At 30.2% G+C, this 23304-nt stretch overlaps 1 protein-coding gene across 5 annotated transcripts in view; it reads left to right on the top strand.

Moving 5' to 3' along the window:
• The window catches only part of LOC118192119 (serine/threonine-protein kinase ATR-like), a 391326-nt gene that overhangs the window by 223500 nt on the left and 144522 nt on the right, over positions 1-23304 (top strand). For all 5 annotated transcript variants that reach the window (XM_085810548.1, XM_085810547.1, XM_085810546.1 and 2 more), the window contains 2 exons: positions 2579-2721; positions 12193-12292. In XM_085810548.1, coding sequence (XP_085666674.1) covers positions 2579-2721; positions 12193-12292 — 243 coding nt within the window. The remainder of the gene's footprint in view (positions 1-2578; positions 2722-12192; positions 12293-23304) is intronic.

Genomic DNA, 23304 nt, shown 5'->3' with positions numbered 1-23304 from the left:
TTATTTAAACCTTTGTCTGACTTTGTAGTTACTTTGAGACATAACGATAATTTGCTTCACGTCTGTCGGGAGTTTTAGGACTATTTAACTATTACCAGATCAAGTAAACCCTCATAGGTACATTGTGGAGATTTTGACAAGTTAGGAGATAAAGCACGAAACTAGTGAGAAAATTGGTTTGCATATTGAGAGAAATTTCTAATTCTTAGTAAAGATGCTTAAAGAGAAGGAAATCGATATAAATTAGTCAAAATGTCTGGCCAGGCTTCAAATTAAAAAGAAGCATAAATATTTTGTTGAGTGTTGTTGCTATAAAATATAAATGTTTTGTAGCTTTTAATGTATAATTATCCAAATATCGTTTAAGAATCAATGACATAAATTGCATGTATTTTAAAGTGTGAAATTTTATTAGATTGTGATTTTAATAGGGACTCTTAACAATATTGTTAAAAAATAAGTAAAATTTAATGGTGGTCATGTAAATCCATAATGACTAAGGTTATCTAACTATCTAATTTAATTTATAACTAATTGCTTACCCTTAAAAATTATCTCTGCATATTAAAGTGAGTTATTGCATTATTTCTTTGCATGGTACAAGGTAAAACACAAAAATGTAAAAATTCATGTAAAACTTATTATTCGTATCTAGTGAGACCTAAAATAATACAAAGCAGCTTTGTGTCACCTCTGGTGCTTTAGTGGCTTATTGGAACCTTAAAGTATATTAACTGGATTACAACCCCTGGAACTCTACATGGAGCTATGACACCTTAAAGTATATTAACTGGGTTACAACTCCTGGAACTCTACATGGAGCTACGACACTAACTGCAACAGACAGAGCCAACTAACTTTAAAAACTAGCTAACCATGCCCACATCAGGCCTTTCAGTTTGTTCTGGTCTGCAGGTCTCTTTAGGCAAGGAGCAGCGGTGACAACAGTCAGTCTTTTGTTATAAATCATTCTTATTATGATTTTACTTCTCATTTTAACCTATGATGCTTGACATAAAATCTACCTGGCTATTTACTAAACCTCTAGATTGAGCAAGTAATGAGACATAAAAAAAAAAAAAAAAAAAAAAAAAAAAAAAAAAAAAAAAAATCCAATATGAAACTATAACTATTAGTAAAACAGAAATAATATGTCACTTATCTTCTTTCAAATATGCTGAACTATTATAAGTGTAAAATATTTAATGCTGTTTGATAAATTTCATAAAGTATATTTTATACTCAAACTTACTAATAATTACGTTAATTAAGTTATGTTTAATAATAATGCATCCTACTTAGGGATCTATTTTATTTTTTGGATGGTATTACAAAAGTAAAGTTCAGGCATAGATAATATTTTTAATTTAATTTATTAATTTGCTATTTGCTCATAGGTCCTTAATTTTTTTCATTAATGGTCTTTAAAAGTCCTTAAAAGTACTTAATTTCTATGTGCAGAAATGTGTACGAACCCTGTTTAAGGAATTTTGTAGGGTTCTTTCTCTGTAAATTAACTCAGTGCTTCCATCCTACTAAGGCTGAAAAGCAAGTTTTTGCTCCATCTGTAAAATTACAACAGAGTCCTAAGAAGGTTTTAAATAACCTTTTTTAAAAAGCTTGAACTTAACAATTGTATCACGTATGCATACAAATTTAAACTCCACCACCTGTAGGTATTAGATATCAGAAAGTTGAAAATTTAATTTTAAATAGATTTATTGCTGGAGTCTACAATACAAAATGGCATAACTAAGTGCAGGCTCAAATTCAGTGTGGACAATTTAACTTCAACTAGCAAAATGACTAATGCCGGGTAGCTAGCATAGCAGAGCTGGGCAAACGAAGAGTGTAATGCTGAGAGTCATTGTCAAAAATTCTATATTCAAAGGTTTAAAAACTTTGACTTAAATAGTTATAACTTATTTGTATCTTGGTGAGACTAATAAAAATAAGTGATAGTAAAGTTCCAAGTCCATAAAAATAGGCTAATTAAAATTAAAACTCTACAAGTTGACAAATTTAAAACAGGTAAATGAATTTCGTACTAATTTTGTATCTTATTTTATTATGTTAATACACATAGTAATTCATCACCGTAAGAATTTGGTGATTGGGTTCTTTCCTTCCCAGTTGCCCTTGAAGTAGGGGAGAATGTAAGGTATTTTCTCTCTTTTTACTATATGCCTTCTTGATATTATTGGAAAACACATCCTGTTCGCAATTGAGAGATCCAGAGTTCAAATCCTTGCGAGAGCATAGCAGATTGTCTCACATTTCCTGAGTTAAAAAAATTCTAAATAACTCTACGGATGTACAAGAATCCTGGTATCCATTGTTCTAAGTCAAAATTGGGATGGAGATTAAACAAATGTCGCTTATGCATTTTTTGCCTAGATTAAACAACTGAATTCACACCAATATACTTTGTGCATTTGTTGATTACATTGTTTTCCCATTGTTATTCCTTATTACATAATACTGTGAGTTGTTAATATTAACTCACTTTATTTTAAAGCTAATATTCATATTGTCCAAATGTAAGTTATAATATTATTATTATCATTTTATTTTTTAGTCCTCACCAAAGTACCAGGAACCTATTTATGACTTGCATCGAGTTCTTCTAAAGATTGGAAAGGAGAAAATGCCTGAATTTTCAAAGAGATTTGATCAGGAAATCGCTAAATGTTGGTTACAAAGTGCCAGACTTTCAAGAAAGTAAAGTTAATTTTATAACACCTACTACAGTCAAAAGTCGTTAATCCGGACTCGTCGGGACTTCGGCGATTCTGGATTATCGATTTTTCCAGGATTATAGATCATCAGTTTAAATCTCAAAAGATGGCATGCAGAAATTCTAAAATTAAAAATATGAAAACGTAATTTATGAAATAAAGAACAATTATGATCTAAAGGGTATCAAAATTAACAAAAAAAAAAAAGCTTAATATTTATTTGTTTACTTTATTAAACATTTCTTTCAATGTAAGTTGTTTCGTTTTATGTGATAATACTTTCTCTTAAATTCTATAAACAGACATCATTTCTTGTTCAGTTACAAAGTTCCACTGTTCAAGTTCCGTTAATTGCTGTGCCGAGAATACCGACTAACTTGTCAATCGAAATTTTTTTGTTTTCACTAACCTCTCTGTCACCTTCTTCATGTCTTTATCCATTTTTTGCAGCAATTCCACTTTTTGTTTGATGGACACCGAATTATACTTTCGTTTTGTAGATCCTTTGGGAGCTCCAGCATCGGAAATTCTATTTGACATAATCGAAAGTTCAAGTTTACTTTTATAAAATTGCTCTTACAGTCTGCAAAAAATAATAATCCGGATCCAATTCGAAGATTAAGGAACAACGCAATTATCAATATTAACTGAAATAGATAATTAGATAATTTTAGCTTATACCGTCCGTTGTACATAAAACATATTCTGCGCTTGCGTACACGCATATGCGCAGTCGTAAAGGTCTTACGTGCACGCGTAAAGGCTTATGTGCATGTGTTAACGCGGCGCATGTGCAGAAAGTTTTTAGCTTTGAGGTCCGGATTATGGGTGTCTGAATTAACGACTTTTGACTGTATTATTAAATACACTTTTAAGTATATTTTATTGCTTTTATTTGATTGAAAGCACTGAATAAGCTTGCTAAATAGTAATCCACTATAAATTTTTGACGCAATTTTGGTGCATAAAATACTGTGTGCTAATTTTTTAACTTGATTTTCATATAAAAGAAGTTCTTAACACTAGAACTACAACAGTGATCAGATTAGAACCATTCATCTTCCAATTTTCGGTTTAACATGCTAATACCCTTGCTACAACAGCCCATGCCAAAGAATATAATAATTCCTTATAGCGTGATTATTCCTAAAATTTCTCAATAATGTAAAATTTCAAAAAGAAATGAGTTTTAAGTTTGAATTTATAAGCATCTACACCTCAAATTATTATAATTAGCTTAATCACTTATCAGTATATTGCTGAAAACTTATGAAATCAATTTGTTCAGTTAAAATAATTTTTGTAATATGAAAGAAAATAATAATTTTTTCCAAACAGCTACGAACATCATATATAAGAAAAGGAACATGAAATCTCGTTTTTAATAAGTATAAATGATCTTGATGGATCTTTTACTGGTGTGGTAGAGAAAATCTTTGTAAATAAAATGTTTATCTCATTATGCTTTCGGGTGGAATTGCATCTGACATTTGTAAATTGGAAAAGGAAGTATATACAGAATGATTTTGTAATTAGAAAAGATGTGCTTTTTGCAAAAGTGGAAGTTTTTCAGATATGTTATAAAATTTGCAATCATTTTCTCAATCAATACAGGTTGAAATATCAATACTGATAAATTTTTCTTTATTTCCCTGACTTTTGAAGAAAATTTAAAACCAAAGAACCAAGCTTAGTCATAGTAATTATTCATTCAAGAAGGTAAATTTTAAACTTTTCTTTCACTCTGTGAATGCTGTAAAAATTTCTGATTCTACATTGGCAGTATCAAGGAATTTCATTATTATCAATCTGTTCATTTTACATTAATTCCTGCAAATTAAATTCTGCCACAGATATTTCCCTGCACTTATAATGTAGCAATAAAAATTGCTATATTAAGATTTTTTGACCTTATGATCTAGTAGCCTATTAATGTAAACTCCTTTCTATTCATTTTTATCTTTAGTGTTGTATTTTTGTTAAGGGAGGGACTCATAAAAATAAAAACACAAAATATCTGTATTCTTCTTAGTTCAGTGGTTAGCAAATTAGACTGTTGACTGCCAACAGTCCAAGGATTGAATCTCACTAATCACTGTTAATTTTTACAAGTTTTTAATATTCATAAAATATTTAATATTTTTCTTCTTAAACTTTCTCAAGTCTTGTGACTTCCTCTTTGACTTCTTCTAAACATTGATCAATTTGAGTTTTTTGTTCTAGTAGCAATAAATGAATTATTTGCCGAAAAAGTATTCAGTATTGAAGCTTAGCTTTAAAAGCTATCAAGAATCAAATTGATGAAGCAAGGAAGGCAGGAGGGAATCAAATATGTAAACAGCATGAATAATCTACTGAGTACTTCACAAGGTATAGGAAAAGAAATCATTCAATATCTTTTCAGTGGAAAAATATTTTTATTTCATATTTTCAGGATTGACACTTGAGAATAAAGGAAATTAAAGAATGAGTTTCTCAAAATGTTTGCCATCTGAGGAGACAATGAAACAATGTCTCTGCTCGAAACTCATGATAATCTGTTGGAATCAACCTATAGACTTGATCTTTAATATATCCCCATAAAAAGAAATCTAGCGGTAATAAGTCAGGGCTATAGGGCAGCTAAAAAAAGTACATTGCCAAAGCAATTTGGGAAGCCTCTTGCAATGACATGTTTGTCATGGTAACTGCTGAGTCCAGGACATTTCCTGTTAAATATAGAGGGGCTCCATCCTGCTGAAACCATGTATCTTGGATCCTCTGTCTATTGTAGTCATCAGGAATGAAACTTGTTCTCAGTAAGTTGAGATAGTGTTCAGAATTCACTGTCTGGACAACAAAATACAGATCCAAAATGCCATCAGCACTCAAGCAACACTAAACAGTGACTTTTTATGAATGGACAGGCTTGATAATGATAGATTCTGGCTTATCCGTGCCCTAAATCCAATAATTTTGACAATGGATGTAGCCATCCATACAGAAGTGTTAATCATCAGAAAAAATGGTATCAGTACAGTTGAAATCAATGTTGTTCATTTGCACATGATGTTGGCAAACTCAAGTCTTTATTCAATAGAATCTTAGGCCAAAATGTTCTCCTGAGTTTTGTGAGAGAAAATGTCAAGATCTTTGCAGGCTGTTCTCCTTGCTGTGGCTGTATTGACATTAAGTGCCAAATTAATATTTATGACTTTTATTCCATAATTGTTTTGACAGCAGTGATATTTTAAGGCATACTTACTATCTTTAATTTGTTCTTCATGCCCATTTTATCATCAGCCACTGAGCCTGTTCATTCAAACTTGGGAATTAATGCTCTTGGCATGCTTGAAGATGTCTTTGGCCTGATGTTAAAGCAACTAGATCACTTCCTGAATGTTTTGGCAGGTCTGTGGTCACAAAAAAAAAAAAAAAAAAAAAAAAAAAAAAAGAGCATTTTGATTTAAAAAAAAACACATTCTTCAATTAAATATCAGTACATTTTGTCAAAAACAAAATATGCTTCTAACCAAAATCCATAAGTAAGTTTCCTTTGGGTCCTTATGCATGCGTGCACAGTTTTACACCACTAGCTCAACCCACTGAATTCAACTAAAAGGTTTGCTATACCCTGTGAAACAACCTGTATAAAATTTCTGTATATAGAAAAATGGTTACATTATTTTATTAAGAACTAGTGAAATAAGCAACAAACATTGGAATGTTTGGTAGGTAAAATTAAGTATTTTGCTCAATAATTATCTTTTCCAATTTTAATTTTGAAGTGTTTTAGATAATTTAAACTATTTCTTTGAAATAGAAAGGCTCATTAATATATATTTTTTTCATAAACAAAAATAATCTTCCGGTAACTGGAAGGAGAACAAATATTTATTGAAAGCATTATTTAGATGTCTTTTATAAAACAGAGATTAAAAAAAAAGTTGCCACACAGAATATTACAAAATAATCAAGAAGTTTTTATCTTCTTAAAAGTATGAATTTTTGTGAAAAGCATACATTTAAAGTAGTATTTTCTCTCTTAAAGAATAACATGCCTCTTTTTTAAGTGATATTATACGTTTCCCATATACTTAATTTAAAAGCTTTTAAAATGTAGTCTACAAGAATTATAATTTCAAATATTTATATATCAGTTAAGATTTGTGCTTTAGAATTATAATACAGTAAAAGCTGAACTGTTTGAAAAGCTTAGGAAATGTGTCAAATACTAGATACATGAAAATTCTGAGTAGTTAAGCATATAAAAAATGGAATTTACATTAGAAAAGTTGAATGAATAAGAAAAATTTGCACTCTAAAATTTATAAAGTTATATTTGGTATAGTACTGCTACTTTAAACCTGTAATCCTAACAGATATGTAGAGAGTTATCACTGTGTCTGAGATGGAATGACAAAGTCTTATGTAGAGAGTTATCACTGTGTCTGAGATGGAATGAAAAAGTCTTGCATAAGTATGGCTCCTACTGTGAAACCTGAGGCATATGTGGAGATTTTTAATTTGCTGTCCACTTGAGGAAATTTCAAGATGGTAGCTTGGTTTAATACCACTTTAAATCTTTGAAATGCCGAGTTCGTTTGTGCTGAACAAGTGAAGCTGGCTTTCATTTCTTTTTTACTTCCTTGTACAAAGTAAAAAGGAAGTATTGTAATCGCAAAAAGTTTCAGGCAGCATATTTCAACGAAAATATCCATTTTGACCGCTATCGAATGCAATTTAACGATGTTTTTGCGTGATATCTGTACGTAAGGACAGAATAAAATACTCTTTTCCTTCAAAAAAATTATAAAACTGCTTTAAAATTAATTCTGAAGAGAATTTTTCGTGGCATCTGTACGAACATATGTACATTCGTGCGTACGTACGTATCTCGCATAACTCAAAAACGAGTAGCCTCAGAACGTTGAAATTTTGTATATAGGACTGCTATAACATGCAGATGTGCATCTCATATTTTGGTTGCAATCAGCTGCACCAAATGTATATAAATATATTTATATATATTATCCACTCTGTTACTCGGCTCAGTGATCTCAGTTTCTTTACTCTTATACGTTTGTAAATTGTACATTTTTTGCTTTAAATTTTAATACATTTTTCAATTATCTCTTCTTTAATCTTATCATAGTGGTAGGATTTTTCTTGGCTTGGGAGGATTTCCAGTTTCTGTCGCATGATTTGCCATCTGAGTCCGCCCTGGATTATCACTGAATAAGTCTGAAAACTTTCTTATCGATTGAACCAGATTACCTTTCTTGTCCATGTTCCTTTTTTCAAAAGCTGACAGCTGAACTTCTTTTTCCACCACCTTGTTCATCCAAGTGCACTGTAGCTTTCTGAAAATTAATCTTTGTGCTAGTCATCTTCAAACAACCCATGCCCAGAATTACATTAGCCTGTGAATTCGCCACTACAAAAAAACCACTTTCTGGTGCTCATTTTTCACCATCACATTCAAAGTTACTTTCTCTATGCGTTCACACTTCTGGATCACTGTCATGTTCACATTAAAAAATTTTCTTAAAATGTTTTTCTTCCAAATAACTGCTTTGCACACGCATATCCAACAATGCATATGTTGGTATGCTATTTAATATAATTTGAATCACTGGAAGGGTCAAATTTTTAATCAATACCATGTTTAATTGAATACCGAGGGACGTTTTTCTTTCTAGGGTGACTGTGCTGTCTGTATTTCAAGATCCCTGCCTAGTTCCTTTGCAATTTATTTTGGCAAATTACTATTAGTGGGACAAAATTCCTTCCAGTTATCAAATTGTCTACTGCTGTCAAACTTTGGGCTTTTTTCCGCTAGTGATCTACAAAAATATCCAATCAACCTCTACTCATCTCCCACTGTATTCATTGACTCTCCCCTGCTTTTAGACTTCACCACTAATTGAAATGCCTTATTTGTTTTGCACTTTTAGTGTGAATATTATCTTTTCTGTCCTAAAATCTGCATGTCCCAAGCGTTGCGGATTTCTGGACTTCTACTGTACTGCTATAATCCCTTAACCCTAACAAATGTGTAGCGAGTTATTACTATGTCTGAGATAAAGTGACAAAGTCTTATAAAGTTAAAGGTTATAAAACAAACTTTTTATTTAAACATAACTTTGAACATAAAGACACAACTTTGTGCTATAGTGACCTCTGTTTGTGACATTATGAATAAATAAGAACAGTCAATTTAAGTCAGTAGTTGAAAACTATACTATTAAATACTAAGCTAGAAACTGCTAAATGATTTACAGTGTGAGATTAAAAGTGTCAGCAGCAAGAGATGTAAAACTCAGATAATTAAGCTGCTAGAGCTGGCAGAAACTATGTACCTTGCAATGACAGAGACACTCTCTCAAGATCCAAAAACCTCAGCTTAAATACACAAGCAACTAATTTGTATTCTGATGAGGAATGCAGAAAGGAGATGATATAGTAAAGACTAAAATTGTAATAACTGGGCAATTAACATAAATGCATTGTAAACAGGTATTGGTATAAGTGGGAGGGACACAGGAGTTTCACTGTTGGTTGTAACCTCATTAACTGCAGTTCCACTCCAATTCTGAGGGAGAACAGTCTGGGGACAATCTGAGGGTCTCCTAGCCCTCTTCTCCTATGGCCAAACCATCGAGAGAACTTATTTTTGATGTGTATTTTAACTGTCCCCTTGTTGTGCAGACACTATGTGCTTACAGGCATCCATGCCTTCTCCTGTATTCAAAACTGGGTCCATTTGTTCAATAGTCAGCATCATTAATCACTATACAGGCTAAACTACACATTTCATGTATTTCAGACATAAAAGCTGACATATTCTGTAGGCCTTAAATAAGAAAGTAGAACATCTGATCTGATTAAAAAATCCCACCAAACATGAAAATCGGTGGAGATCTCTCCAGTCATTCCAACAGAAGTTTAGATTATTTATTTAGTTAAATAATAAACAGCTACAAATTATGAATATAGCGTATACAAAATGTATATTAATATTTTCAAAATGCCAGAAAAATAAAACATATCCTTCTTTAATAAAATTAAACTGTCTTATTGAGAATAAATGAAGTTACATTAAACCAAAATGAACTTCTTATGATTGTGTTGTGGTATCACTAAGTCACAATAATTTATTTAAGAAATGCCTTTTTTGTGTTTTGTAGATCATGCAAATTTAAAAAAAAAAAATAAGAATTTTAAAATTTATCTTATGACCATTAAAATTACCACTATCGCAGCTCTAGGTGTTAAAAAAATTATGGTTCTAGTGTTAATTCATTTAAGGACTTGTCAATCATTCATTATCCTATAGAATGTTTTTTTCACAAAATAGTAAAAAACGAGCACGAGTTGAACAATAAAATATTTTAAATATATAATGTGGGAAAAATTTATACCCACTTCCCCCCTCTCATAAAAAAACTAAAGAAAATACTTTTAAGAAGTCTTTTCTATTAAAAAAAAAAGTATATATAGATTGCTTTCTATTTTAATACTAAAATTTTGATTTCAGTCCAAAAAAAAAAAAAAAAAAAAAAAAATAGGCCTACTAACATTTTTTATTAGAGAGACTGGAATTTCTTCTTTATTAAAAATCTTTCTATATATTCTTGCATTTTCTCACATTCAATTCCAGATTTCACTCTCATTTAATTAAAAATATATTTCTACAATCTTCCTGTTTTAAAAGATGTCTCAAAACTATACATAATTTGTATTATAAAGGAATAAAATAGACTAGCTACAAATATAATATCAATATCCAACTCTTTCTTCATTAAATTAACATTAACTGAGCACTTCCTTCTTGATCCAACTTGGATCAGACTAAATGTGGTTACATGCAATTATACACTGCATCAGAATAATGATATATTTTCCTTCCTGCCTTTTCTTTTGTAGCTTGTAACGTTATCATTTTCTGTGTAACTTGTTATGTTTGTTAATAGTGATAGCTACCACATGAATATTTTCATTGTTTATTTTCAGTAATTATTATTATTATTATTATTATTTTGAAAATTACCATTGCAGTAGATCAGCTGTTTTTTGGGGGGGGATTAAAATATTTATTTGAAATTTTAATTTTAATCCAAAAAGAAATAATTTGCACAGTTTTTTTTAATAGAAAAGGCTGCTTAAATGCATACTTTGTTTAGAGTTTCTTAAGGGGGAGAGGGACCTCAGTCATCTTATGCTTGCATTTGATGTTTTATGAACCAGAGATGCTGTCACTATGTCCCAGGCTATAGAGGTGAATCCAACTAGTATCATTTGGAAATTATCAGATGTACTGGCATGCTCCATAGTGCTATGATTCACCATCTCACAACTTCAACAAAATCAATAGTAGCTTCTGCATTCTTATAAAATAATAATGCATCTCATAAAATGATTCTAGATCACATAAACCTTCAAGTGAAAGTGAACAAGAAACTCCTAAATATCTGAATGATATATATTTCATGAAGATAATTATTATGTGTAACAAAAAAAGAGGTCTGGTTCCAGACATAACAAAAGCAATGACTTAATCCAGGCTAACTTCTTGAAGCTCATGTATGCTGTTTTGAGATACTCATCTCTGGTGCATAGATGTTCTCTGGTGAATAGATAGTGACACTCTTCTGCTGCAAAGATAATGCTAAACCTCTTAATGCTTGTACAGCTCAGAAGAAAGTAAAGGAGTTTAAAAAACTTATGTGGTATATAGCATATAATATGCACATTGTAGTATTGGATTATTGCTTACTCTGATCCATGCCATCTTTCCTTCAAGAGTAGCACTTTAACAATCTGGAGGAAGATAAGGCTGGTATAAGTGAATTCTTCATTTCCAAGTACAAGAACTTGTACTGCCATTGCATTGAATGCTTAGATATTTTAAGATCTACGAGAGCTGATACTTTGAATGCTAGGCAACTGTTGTTGTAAAATCATGCATCAAGAAGTAAAAGGAACAAAATATTGTAAAAACTTTGATTGAACTTAATATTACATATCTATTGATAGCAGTAAACTTACACTATAACCTATAATTATGTAATATTAAGTTGCTCATCTCACAACTTGAAACAGATTACTATGCTGGAAGCTATGTAGAAATGTCATACTAATATTAACATAAAGAGATTCAATTTTTAACAAAAAATAATAATTCTGTTCACTCATGATATTTTTAGTCATTACTGAAGGCATTTTGTGATGTGTTTGTTCTTACTCTCATTGCAGTTGAAAACAACTGAATATTTTTTTTTTATTTGGTATAGTTGAAGGGAATTGTTATTTTTCTTGATAAGTAAGCATTCTATGATTTGTAATAAAAATTTATTCTTAAGAAATCTCAAAATTATATATTTTGAAATTTGTGATTTCAAAAAATGTTTCAAACAATTCACTCATTTTAGAGCATTCTTTAAAACTCTTTTTTATAATTAATGGCATTTAGGAATGGTCTTCAGCAAAGAGCATATAGCTGTCTTTTAGAAGCTGGATCTGCTAATTCAGCTGACTTTTTTATGGAAAAATCCAAGTGGCTTTGGAGTAAGGTGAGTTTAACGTAGCTGACTGAGGAAGAGAGAAAATTAATTATTTATATATATATATATAAGTCTTTAATTTCATTTTAAATGTTCATACATTAAGTAAAAGGTGCAATACAGAATTGATACTGAAAAATAGTTTTAAAAAGTTATGTTTTTGTACACAATACAGAAAATTGTTTCATAAAGTTTTGTGAGAAGTAATGTGTTAGCTATCTGATCAAGCAAAGGAAATCAATTTGCCTAATTTTTAATTTAGAGGAAAAAAATAAGAAGAAATAAGATTCATTCTGATGCTGTGTTTTCAAAGGCTCATTTTTAGTGATGAGTTGTAGCATGCTGGTTTGTCAAAGGAAAGTCCTTGTACACTGCTCAAAAAGAAAAATGGGACAGTGCTATACCTTCCGTTCTACTGGACCGATTGACAAAATTCAAACTGCGTTTTTAATGTCTCGAAAGTGCGACTTAGGATATATATTAGATTTATATATAGCACTATTTTAACATAGGTATTTTGACAGAAAATCGGACTTTTTCTGAAATAACATACCAATTTTTTTCCATATTTCGTTCTACAACTCATATTATGCCAGAATACCAAGTTTTGTAAAAATCGTACGAGTTGTTTTTAAAATATTAGCTCCCAAAATTTTAGCTCCTCAATGTTAATTCAATTTGGCAAATATTTATTAATATCTCTTTTTTTATTAAACTTTTTTTAACTTTTCTCTCACATTTCGAAATTTAGGTTCATTCCAAATAAAATTTACCCAATTTTTTATGTTTTATTTTTTAAATTTCTATTTTTAAATATTTTTTATAAATTTTTCGAAAAAAATTTTGAATTATAACCTATAAAATTTTTACAATCATCTTAAAGTAGGTGTATTTTTAAGCATATCTGCAAAAAATTAGACTTTTTTTATTCAAACTTTTCTAAGATATACACGAATTTACATATTTTGGCATTTTGAAATTTGCCAAAATATGTAGTCATCTTTTTTTTTTTTTGAGCGATAATAATGCCAAATGTGGTCTAAGGATTTTTGTTACTCTGAATTGCCACAGCTATTTTTAACCTTAAATTTCAAGTAAAATTTTACGAAGAATTAATTATAAATATTTATTAATACTATATGAAAAGCTATTTTTTTAAATTATAGATGATATTATTCAAATTTTTAACTATTTTTTTTTAAATTTCTCTATCTAAAAAAAAAAAAAAAAAAAAGAGTACATTTTTGTAAGAGTAAATTTTTACCTTCGGCGTTTTATCGTCTGCTACTTTACTTCATTTAAATCGAATTGTCTAAAACTGAGAATTTTCGTTTGATGTTTATTTGAATTTTATGACATTAACTGCATAATTTATTTCTAAACAAACTGTTGCTTTTGAAGTGGCTGAAAGAGCAGCGGATACATATTTTTAAAGCACAGTATATTTTTATAGAAACATAAGATTTAGAATAATCATTTTTATAAAAGTCAAATTATGATATAAACATACAACCCTCTAGAGACTGAGTTAATGGAAGTTCAATGGTTATGTAGAAATGATCTGCAACTACTTAATCGCTGGATAAGTCAGCAGATTCTGTGGACAAGTTTTCTTTTTATGACCATTTCAAATTGAAACTTTAATTATAGCCACCATGTAAATTAAACTTTAAAAGTTTGGCAGTTTGGTTCAAGTCCCAGCTTTAAAAATATATATATATAAATATAATCTTTTATATTAATCCTCTTAGAAAGAATTTTTTAAGAAGCTAAATTTTCTCTCGCGTTATAGATTGTATAAAAAAACATGATCTTTAATATGATTTAGATTGTTTCAGCCGATATAAGAATCAGATCACTCGGTGGTACAGAATAAACCCTGCTGGACTGTTTTATTTCTTTGTCATTTAGCAAAAATCTTTTAATTAAAATAATTATCCTTTGGATTTCGCTTTAAACTTTATTTATAGTAAAAATGACTAGAAAATGAAAAGCTGTCTTCAGCTGAAACACAATTTATGTAATTGATACTTTAAAAAGTTGACAAGAATGCAAAATTTATGGAAGTCTAGTAATCAAAAAATCTTAATTTTCTTGTGTGAGCACTGAAAATAACTGTAGAAGGAAAGAAGAAAACTAGGGAGAAAAGTAAGCAAACATTTGCTGGGAAATTTGGCTGTCAGACATACCAAGATGTTTTAAAAAGTTGGACGCTTTTGAATATACTTTCAGGATACTTCAAAGAATTTAGGCATTCAAAGAGAAAACACTTCGACGTGTACACCAGCAAATACCATCAATTGAGCTTGTGTTAGCAGAAAAGACAAAAACGATATCATTGCAGATTAACGTGAAGAGCGACTGGTTTTAGACAATATGGTTGTATCAATTTAAATTACGTTATAGAACATCATATCGTATCATAAATGGAGAATCCCACGGGCTGGCTGCATGGGCGTTTTCATGGTTTTCCCCATGTGTAATGTGTATGCGAGCCAGTTTCCCTTAGAAAGTCCTTCACGAAGGCATCCCTTCCCTTAGGCAGATAGCCCTAGTGTGCTTTGTCATAATTAAATAAACCAAAACCTCTTGAAGAAACCAGTCTTTCCTTTCATTTTATACCTTCAAAATGTTTAGCCACTAAAGACTGATAAAGGCTCTGACGAAATACTTCGTGAAGAACTGTCTAAGGGAAACCAGCTGTCATACACGGTTCACATGAGAAAATCCACAAAAACGCCCATGCAACCAGCCCGTTTACCGGGGTTCGAATTCCGGAGTGAACAACGAGTGTTCAGCGACTTTACTGCTCGGCCGTTTGTGGGCCTTTATGAAATGGAAGGCGATAACTTTATTTAAAATGATTGTTACAAATATCAAAATATTTTGAAAAGTTGGATGCTTTTTAATATAGTTTCAGAATGCCTGAAGAAAAAGAGCAAGGCAGTAAGAAGAAAAAAAATAAAATTTTGTATAAAATTTAGTCTTTTTTTTTTTTTAATTTAAAACTTTTTTAATCTTATGATATTTGATTCTTGCGATTTCAAAAAAAAAAAAAAAAAAATATTTGACTAAAATATGAATAACATTTTAAGAAAACAAATGTAGGATAAAATTGTGTAAAGCAATGGGCACAATCATAAAACTGTTTAAAGCAGTTTATGCAAGTCATCCTAAGTTAAAATGTCGGTTATGCATCTCTCTTATTTATATATATCTTTTCTGAACGGAACATTGAAAGGCGTGTTAAACTGTGCCTTACTGTATTTTCTCTTTTAATATATGCAGTTTTCAAACGCATCGTAGTCTGGGTTACAAAGTATTCTTCCGAAAGAAACGCAATTCAAATAAATAAAATCAAATTCTGGAAAATTTATATTAATAAATATATTTAAAATGCTCAGTTCGAAGGAATAAATAGAAAATTTTAAAACAATTATCTGAAGAGACAATGCAACACAAACAATAAAAATAAAAGTATAAAAATTTAAAAATTACCTAAAATAATAACTATGATAAAAAATATATATAAAGAAAACTATTTGAAAAAAAAATAAACGCTGCACCTTTATTTACGCAGTTTGAATAGGTAAATAGAAATTTTTAAAACTGTTATTCGAAAAAAAAAAAAAAAAAAAAAAACATGCAACTTAAACAATTAAAATGAAATTTGAAAAAGAAAAAATTACTTAAAATAATAAGTTATAATTAAAAATGTAATATAAAGAATATTATTTGGAAAAAAGGAGCGATGGTGACTTTTTTTCCTCTCACGGGAAAGGAAACTAGGTTGCCATATATTAAGTTTGCCAAGTGAACTATTCTTGGCGCAAACTGAAAAAAAAGGGCCAACATAAATTTGTGAATTTCTCCATAAATTTCGCTCCAAATGTTACAAAATTTCATATTTAGGCGTAATTTGAGTTGTAGAATCGAAATATGTAAAAAAAATGGTATGTTATTTCAGAAAAAGTCCGATTTTGTTATGTTATAATATTTTGTTATGTTATATATATATATTACACCTATGTTAGAATAGTGCTATATATAAATCTAATATATATCCTAAGTCGTGCTTTCGAGACATGAAGAATGCAATTTAAATTTTGTCAATCAGCCCAGTAGAACGGGAGATATAGAACTGTCCTTTTTTTTTTTTTTTTTTTTTTAAGCAGTGTACATATGTCTCTCGTAATAATCACATTTTATGGTATTACCTGATTAGTATACCCTTACGTACCATTGGAAAATAAGTAGGCCTCCTCATTGACCTTGAACTTTAGTACATGTTTTGCTTAAAAGCGCTCTGAGAAGTATAAAAAGGGCTCTCTATCACAGCAGTGCTCAACCTTATTTGCTCCGTGCATCTTTTTTGCTATGGCTAGATAATCCTCTTTTTTCCCAAACTTGAAAAATGCATATGTACACTGCGCAAAAAAGGGGGGACAGTTGTATATCTGCCGTTCCACTGGGCCAGTTGACGAAATTCAAATTGTGTTTTTCAAGTCTCGAAAGCAAAACTTAGGATATATGTTAGATTTATATATAGCACTATTTTAACATAGGTATTTTGACACAAAATCAGATTTTTCCTGAAATAACATACCAATTTTTTTAAATATTTCGATTCTATGACTCAAATTATGCCAGGCTGCCAAGTTTTGTAAAATTCGCACGAGTAGTTTTTAAAATATTAACTCCTCAATGTTAATTGAATTTGGTATATATTTATTAATATCTCTTTTTTTATTCTTCTTTTTACATTTCTAAATTTAGTTTTATTCCAAATAAAATTCTCCTATTTTTTATGATTTATTTTAAAAATTTCTATTTTTAAATAATTTTCATAAATTTTTCGAAAAAAATGTTGAATTATAAGGTATAAAATTTTTACCATCATCTTAAAGTAGATGTATGTCTAAGCATACCTGCAAAAAATTGGAGTTTTTTATTCAAAATTTTCTAAGATATACACGAATTTACACATTTTCGCATTTTGAAATTTGGTGTCTTTTTTTTTTTTAGCAATAATAACGCCAAATGTGGTTTATGGATTTTTGTTACAGTGAATTGCCACAGCTATTTTTAACCTTAAATTTCAAATACATTTTTATGCAGAATTAATTATATGAATTTTTTTTCCTCAATGATGCATAATAAATCTTTATAAATACTATATGAAAAGCTGTTTTTTTAAATTATAGATGATATTATTCAAATTTTTAACTTTTTAAAAATTTCTTTCTTTCTTCCCCTTTTTTTAAAAAAAATATTTGTAAGAGTAAATTTTTACCTTAACTGTGTTATCATCTGCTACTTTAACTGCATTTAAATTGAATTGTCTAAAACTGAGAAAGTTCATTTGATGTTATTTTCACAATGTTTTTAAGCAAACAGGACGCTGATGGGATCATGTCCCAGCTTTAAAAAATATGATATAAGAGTAAATTTTTACATTCATTCTCTTAAGAAAGAATGTTTTAAGTAGCTAATTTTCAGATTGTATAAAAAACGTGATCTTTAATATGATTTAGATTGTTTGCAGCCGCTATAATAATAGAGTCACTCGGTGGTACAGAATAAACACTGCTGAAATGTTTTATTTTTTTGTCATTTAGCAAAAAATATTTTAATTGAATTATTTATCCTTTGGACCTTTGCTTTAAACTTTTTTTATAGTTAAAATGCCTAGAAAATGAAAAGCTGTCTTCAGCTGAAACACATTTGATGCAACTTGTGTTTTAAAAAATCTGACAAGAATGCAAAATTTATGGAAATGTAAGAATCGAAAAATTTTAATGTAGAACTGGAAACAAATGTAGAAGGAAATTAGGGGTGGGGGAAGCAAAAATTTAAAGGGGATTCAGGGAACTTGAGTGTTCAAAGAGAAAACACTTAGACATGTACACCAGCAATTGATTTTGTGCTAACAGAAAAGACAAAAACAATGTCATTCCAGATTAAAGTGAAGAGCGACTGGTTTTCGACTATATGGTTGTATAAATTTAAATTATTTCATAAAACATCATATCGTATCATAAATGGAGCATCTTACGATTTATTTATCAGTTGAATTATTTGAAGATTCAGGAATTTGATCAAGTGACGTATATAGATATCATTTAACTACATTTTCCCTCTTGATGAAACCAGTTTTTCCTTTCATCTCATGCCTTCAAAATGCCTAGCCTCTAAAGACTGATAAAGGCCCTGACCAAATACTGGTAAAATGGATTGATTTGGATTATTAAGTTAGGACGAAGCCGGGCTATCTGCCTTAAGGAGGGGTGCGTTCGTGAAGAACTTTCTAAGTGAATCCACCTCGTATACACATTACAGATGAGTAAAAATATGAAAACGCCCATGCAACCAGCCCATTTGCCGGAATTCGAACCCCGGAGTGAACTACCAGTGTTCAGTGACTTTGCCACTCGGCCCTTTGTGGACCCTTATGAAATGGAATGTGATAACTTTATTTAAAATGAATGTCAGAAATACCAAGATGTTTTGAAACGTTGGATGCTTTTTAATATACTTGCAGAATTTCTGAAGAAAAAGAGCAAGCCATTAACAAGAAAAAACAAATTTTTTCATGAAATGTAGTATTTTTTTGTAATTAAAAAATTTTTAATTTTATGATATTTGATTCTTGCGATTTCAAAAATAAAATATTTGACTGAAATATTAATAACATTTTAAGAAATTAAATGTAGGATGATAAAATTCTGTAAAGCAATGGGCAAAATGAACTGGAAACCGTGGAAAATAAGTGGAGTTTGCTCAAAGACTCGATCATGCGCTCAGCTAAGAACACACTGGGATATATGGGAAAACCCAAACTAAGGGATTGGTTGATACTTCCTTGTAACTCAGGCAAAAAGAGTTGCTTATAAAAAATGTGGTCCAAAAGCGACATTCAAGATTCTCTGTTGAGGAATATAAGAGATCTAGAAAATGGGAGAGGATCCATTGGCTTAAGAAAACTTTTTCACAACAACCTATTTAAGGATATTGAACATCAAAGGGGGTCCAATGAGAGCTGTGCTTTCTATCGTTAAATTAATCTTGGCCGCAAAGATTTTAAGCCTAGAACTACTGCCTGTAGAGACAAAAACAACATCATCCTAAATGATAAAAAAAGACGTATTCCACAGGTGGAACAAGCACTTTAGTAACTTGTTAAATGACCATACATGGGATGGGTCTTCAAACTACCCAATTACCTCTGTAAACACCGATAGTATCCCACCACCATCTTTGGCTGAAGTTAGAAAAGAAATTAAAAAGCTCAAAAATAACAAGGCCCCAGGCCCTGATCCGTTTACTTCAAAACTTATTAAAAGTGCTGCAATTCAAAACATTGAGGAAATACACCACTTCATCGAATCAGTTTTAAACCAAGAAGTTTTACCTGAAGATTGAGCATCATCTGTCCTATACATGAAAAAGGAGGCATTTTGGAATGTACCAACTACAGGGGAACAGTCTCCTTTGTGTTTTGTACAAACTATTTTCCAATATACTTTTTAGTAGACTAGTAACTTATACAGAAAATATTGCCGATGATTACCAACATGGTTTCCGCAAAGGAAATGTCTACAGCAGAACAAATGCATTAGGTCTACAGCATTAGGCAAATTTTGGAAAAATCTAATGAATTGTGCATTGCAATGCACCACCTTTTTGTTGACTTTAAGACTGCCTGCAATTCAGTGAACAGAAAATATTTAATTGAAACTGAGAGAATTTGCAATACCTGAAAAACTTAAAAAATTACCTAAAATAATAACTATGACTAAAAAATATAATATAAAGAAAACTATTTGAAAAAAAAATAAATAAATGATGCATTTTTAATTTAAACTACACAGTTCAAATGAGTAAATAGAAAGTTTTAAAACAGTTACCATTTGAAAGAAACCATGCAACTTAAACAATTAAAATGAAATTTGAAAAAGAAAAAAAAAGATTTAGAATAACAATTATAGTTAAAAATAATATACAAAGAACATAATTTGTAAGAAGGAACGATGTGACTTTTTTCCTTCACACTGGATGTAAAAAAGGAAAGGAATATAGGTTGCCATATATTAAGAAGTTCGCCAAGTGAACTGTTCTTGGCACAAACTGAAAGAAACATGCCAACATAAATGTTTGAATTTCTCCATAAATTGTGCACCAAATTTTACAAAATTTAATATTTAGGCATAATTTGAGTCATAGAATCAAAATATGTAAAAAAAAATGTATGTGATTTCAGAAAAAGTCCGATTTTGTATCAAAATACCTATGTTAGAATAGTACTATATATAAATCTAATATATGTCCTAAGCTGCGCTTTTGAGACATGAAAAATCCAATTTGAATTTCGTCAATCAGCCCAGTAGAACGAAAGATATAGAACTGTTTCTTCCCCCCCCCCTTTTTTTTGGTGTAGTGTACATATTTAAATTTATATTACAGTCAAAAGTCGTTAATCCGGACTCGTCGGGACTTCGGCGATTCCGGATTATCGATTTTTCCGGATTATAGATCATCATTTCAAATCTCGTAAGATGGCATGCAGAAATTCTAAAATTAAAAATATGAAACCTTAATTTATGAAATAAAGAACAATTATAATCTAAAAAGTATCAAAATTTACAAAAAAAAAAAAAAAAAAAAAAAAAAAAAAGCTTAATATTTATTTGTTTACTTTATTAAACATTTCTTTCAATGTAAGTTGTTTTAAGTTGCTTCGTTTTATGTGATAATACTTTCTCTTTAATTATATAAACAGACACAATTTCTTCTTCAGTTACAAAGTTCCGCTGTTCAAGTCCCGTTAATTGTTGTGCCGAGAATACCGACTAACTTGTCAATCGAAATTTTTTCGTTTTCACTAACCTCTCTGTAACATTCTTTATGTCTTTATCCATTTTTTGCAGCAATTCCACTTTTTGTTTGATGGACATCGAAACATACTTTCGTTTTGTACGATCCTTTGGGAGCTCCAGAATCGGAAATTCTATTTGACATAATCGAAAGTTCAAGTTTACTTTTATAAAATTGCTCTTACAGTCTGCAAAAAATAATAAGCCGGATCCAATTCGAAGATTAAGGAACAATGCAATCATCAACATTAACTGAAATAGATAATTAGATATTTTTATAATTTGAAATAGATAATTAATTAATTTTAGATTATACCGTCCGTTATACATAAAACGCACACGCGAAAACGTATTCTGTGCTTGCGCACACGCATATGCGCAGTGGTAAATGGTCTTACGCGCACGCGTAAACGCCTATGCGCATGTGTCAGCGCGGCGCATGCGCAGAAAGTTTTTGGCTTTGAGGTCCGTATTATAGATCATTCCGGATTATGGGTGTCCGAATTAACGACTTTTGACTGTACTTTTTAATGAGTTTAAACAAAAATAAAGAAAGAAAATGCTGATAATTACTAAAACTTGAATAGAAGTAATTTTTTATACTCAAAAACTGAAACTAAATATTTAAAGAGGTAAATAAAATGCTGATTGCATTCTCCCTTCTAAAACTATGAAATTCTTTCCTGAAGGGTGGGGTCTTTGCCATATCAGATAGTAATTAAATTTAGTTTCAAGCAAATTAAAGCTTATTTAAGCTAGAAATTATGAAAATCTGGCTGTGGGCAATGGCTGTGTATTCATCAAGGATAAAAAGTTTCTATATTCTCACATAAGCTAGACTATAGTTTTAAAAGAAAAATATTTAATTTTTGTTAAACAGGTATAATTTTTGGGGAAAATAAAGAAGTCACATAGTTTAATATTAAAACTCTGATTACAAATAAACTAAATAAATATCAAATATTATAATGATATATGATTGTTATCATTACTCATATTATACTGGTGTTTATCAAATTATAGCATTAAGAAAATATGAAAGGTAAACAGATGTTTATGTTTCCATGCAAAATTTTTAGCTAAGAAGAAGTTACGAGCCACAGTAAGAAAGCTCCTGTCAGGAATATAAATATCTACTCAAAAAATATTTTTCCATTTTTTTTTGCATAAAAAAAAGTTAAAAAATGTAGCATAAGTTCAGTGCATTTATACTATCTTCTATTTAAAATGGCACATATATTATGCAATTACTGTATTGATTCCAAATTAATTATGTAGTTTTTCATCTGCATTGTACCTTCTGCAACTGTTGTATTGTTTTTGAAGGGTAAAAAAATAATGTTGTGTGGCAGTGGGGAGCTATGAGGTGACTAAGGTCATCTATTGAATTATAATCTTATAACTTGCAGACACATTGTATTGCATTTCCTATATTGGAACATAATTGTATTATATTCAGCCATCCCCATGACTATATATGGTTTCAATGGCAGTAACATTCTAATCCAAGTTTTTAGTATATTAGCTTAAGTTTTATCTTTGTAAGATTTCGCTTGATCTGGTAACACTAATTAATACAAAACCCTAACAGATGGGAAGGAATTATTACTCTGCCTGAAATGATGACAGTCAGGAGAAAGATAAACAGAATTTTGAGCACAAAAGCACTCACTCTGCTGTGCTACAGTATGAACCACAACTTGTGGTGATGCAACTACAGGGGAACCTCGAGATATGAGTTAAATTTGTTCCAGCTTTGAGCTCGTATAGCAAATTTCTCATATCTAGAAACAAACTTCCCCATTGAAAATAATGGAAATCCAGCTAATCTGTTCACACCCCAAAAATATCAACATAAAAATCAAGTTTTCTAATAAATAACACTGGAAAATAATATAACTGTAGTTTACCTTTATGATAGCTTCCAACACCGACCTTTTAACTCTTCTCATTAATCCTCACCAACAGCAGCTTCTAGAAGTTTTGGATGGTGCTTGGAAGTAGCAGTAACTTCTTTGGCTACATCAAGTTTCTTAATTTTTTCTTCGGAATAGTACAGATCTTCGATGTCGAAAAGCCGTAAGTCTTCGCCAATTCCGTTACTCTTACACAACACTTATGTTTATGATTTCTTTTTTAATTTCAATG

The sequence above is a fragment of the Stegodyphus dumicola genome, chromosome 2 (genome assembly GCF_044657685.1).
Source record: "Stegodyphus dumicola isolate Sdum_Otavi_A_Nest chromosome 2, ASM4465768v1".
Classification (NCBI taxonomy): domain Eukaryota; kingdom Metazoa; phylum Arthropoda; class Arachnida; order Araneae; family Eresidae; genus Stegodyphus; species Stegodyphus dumicola.
This window is presented reverse-complemented; position numbering and strand designations above follow the sequence as displayed.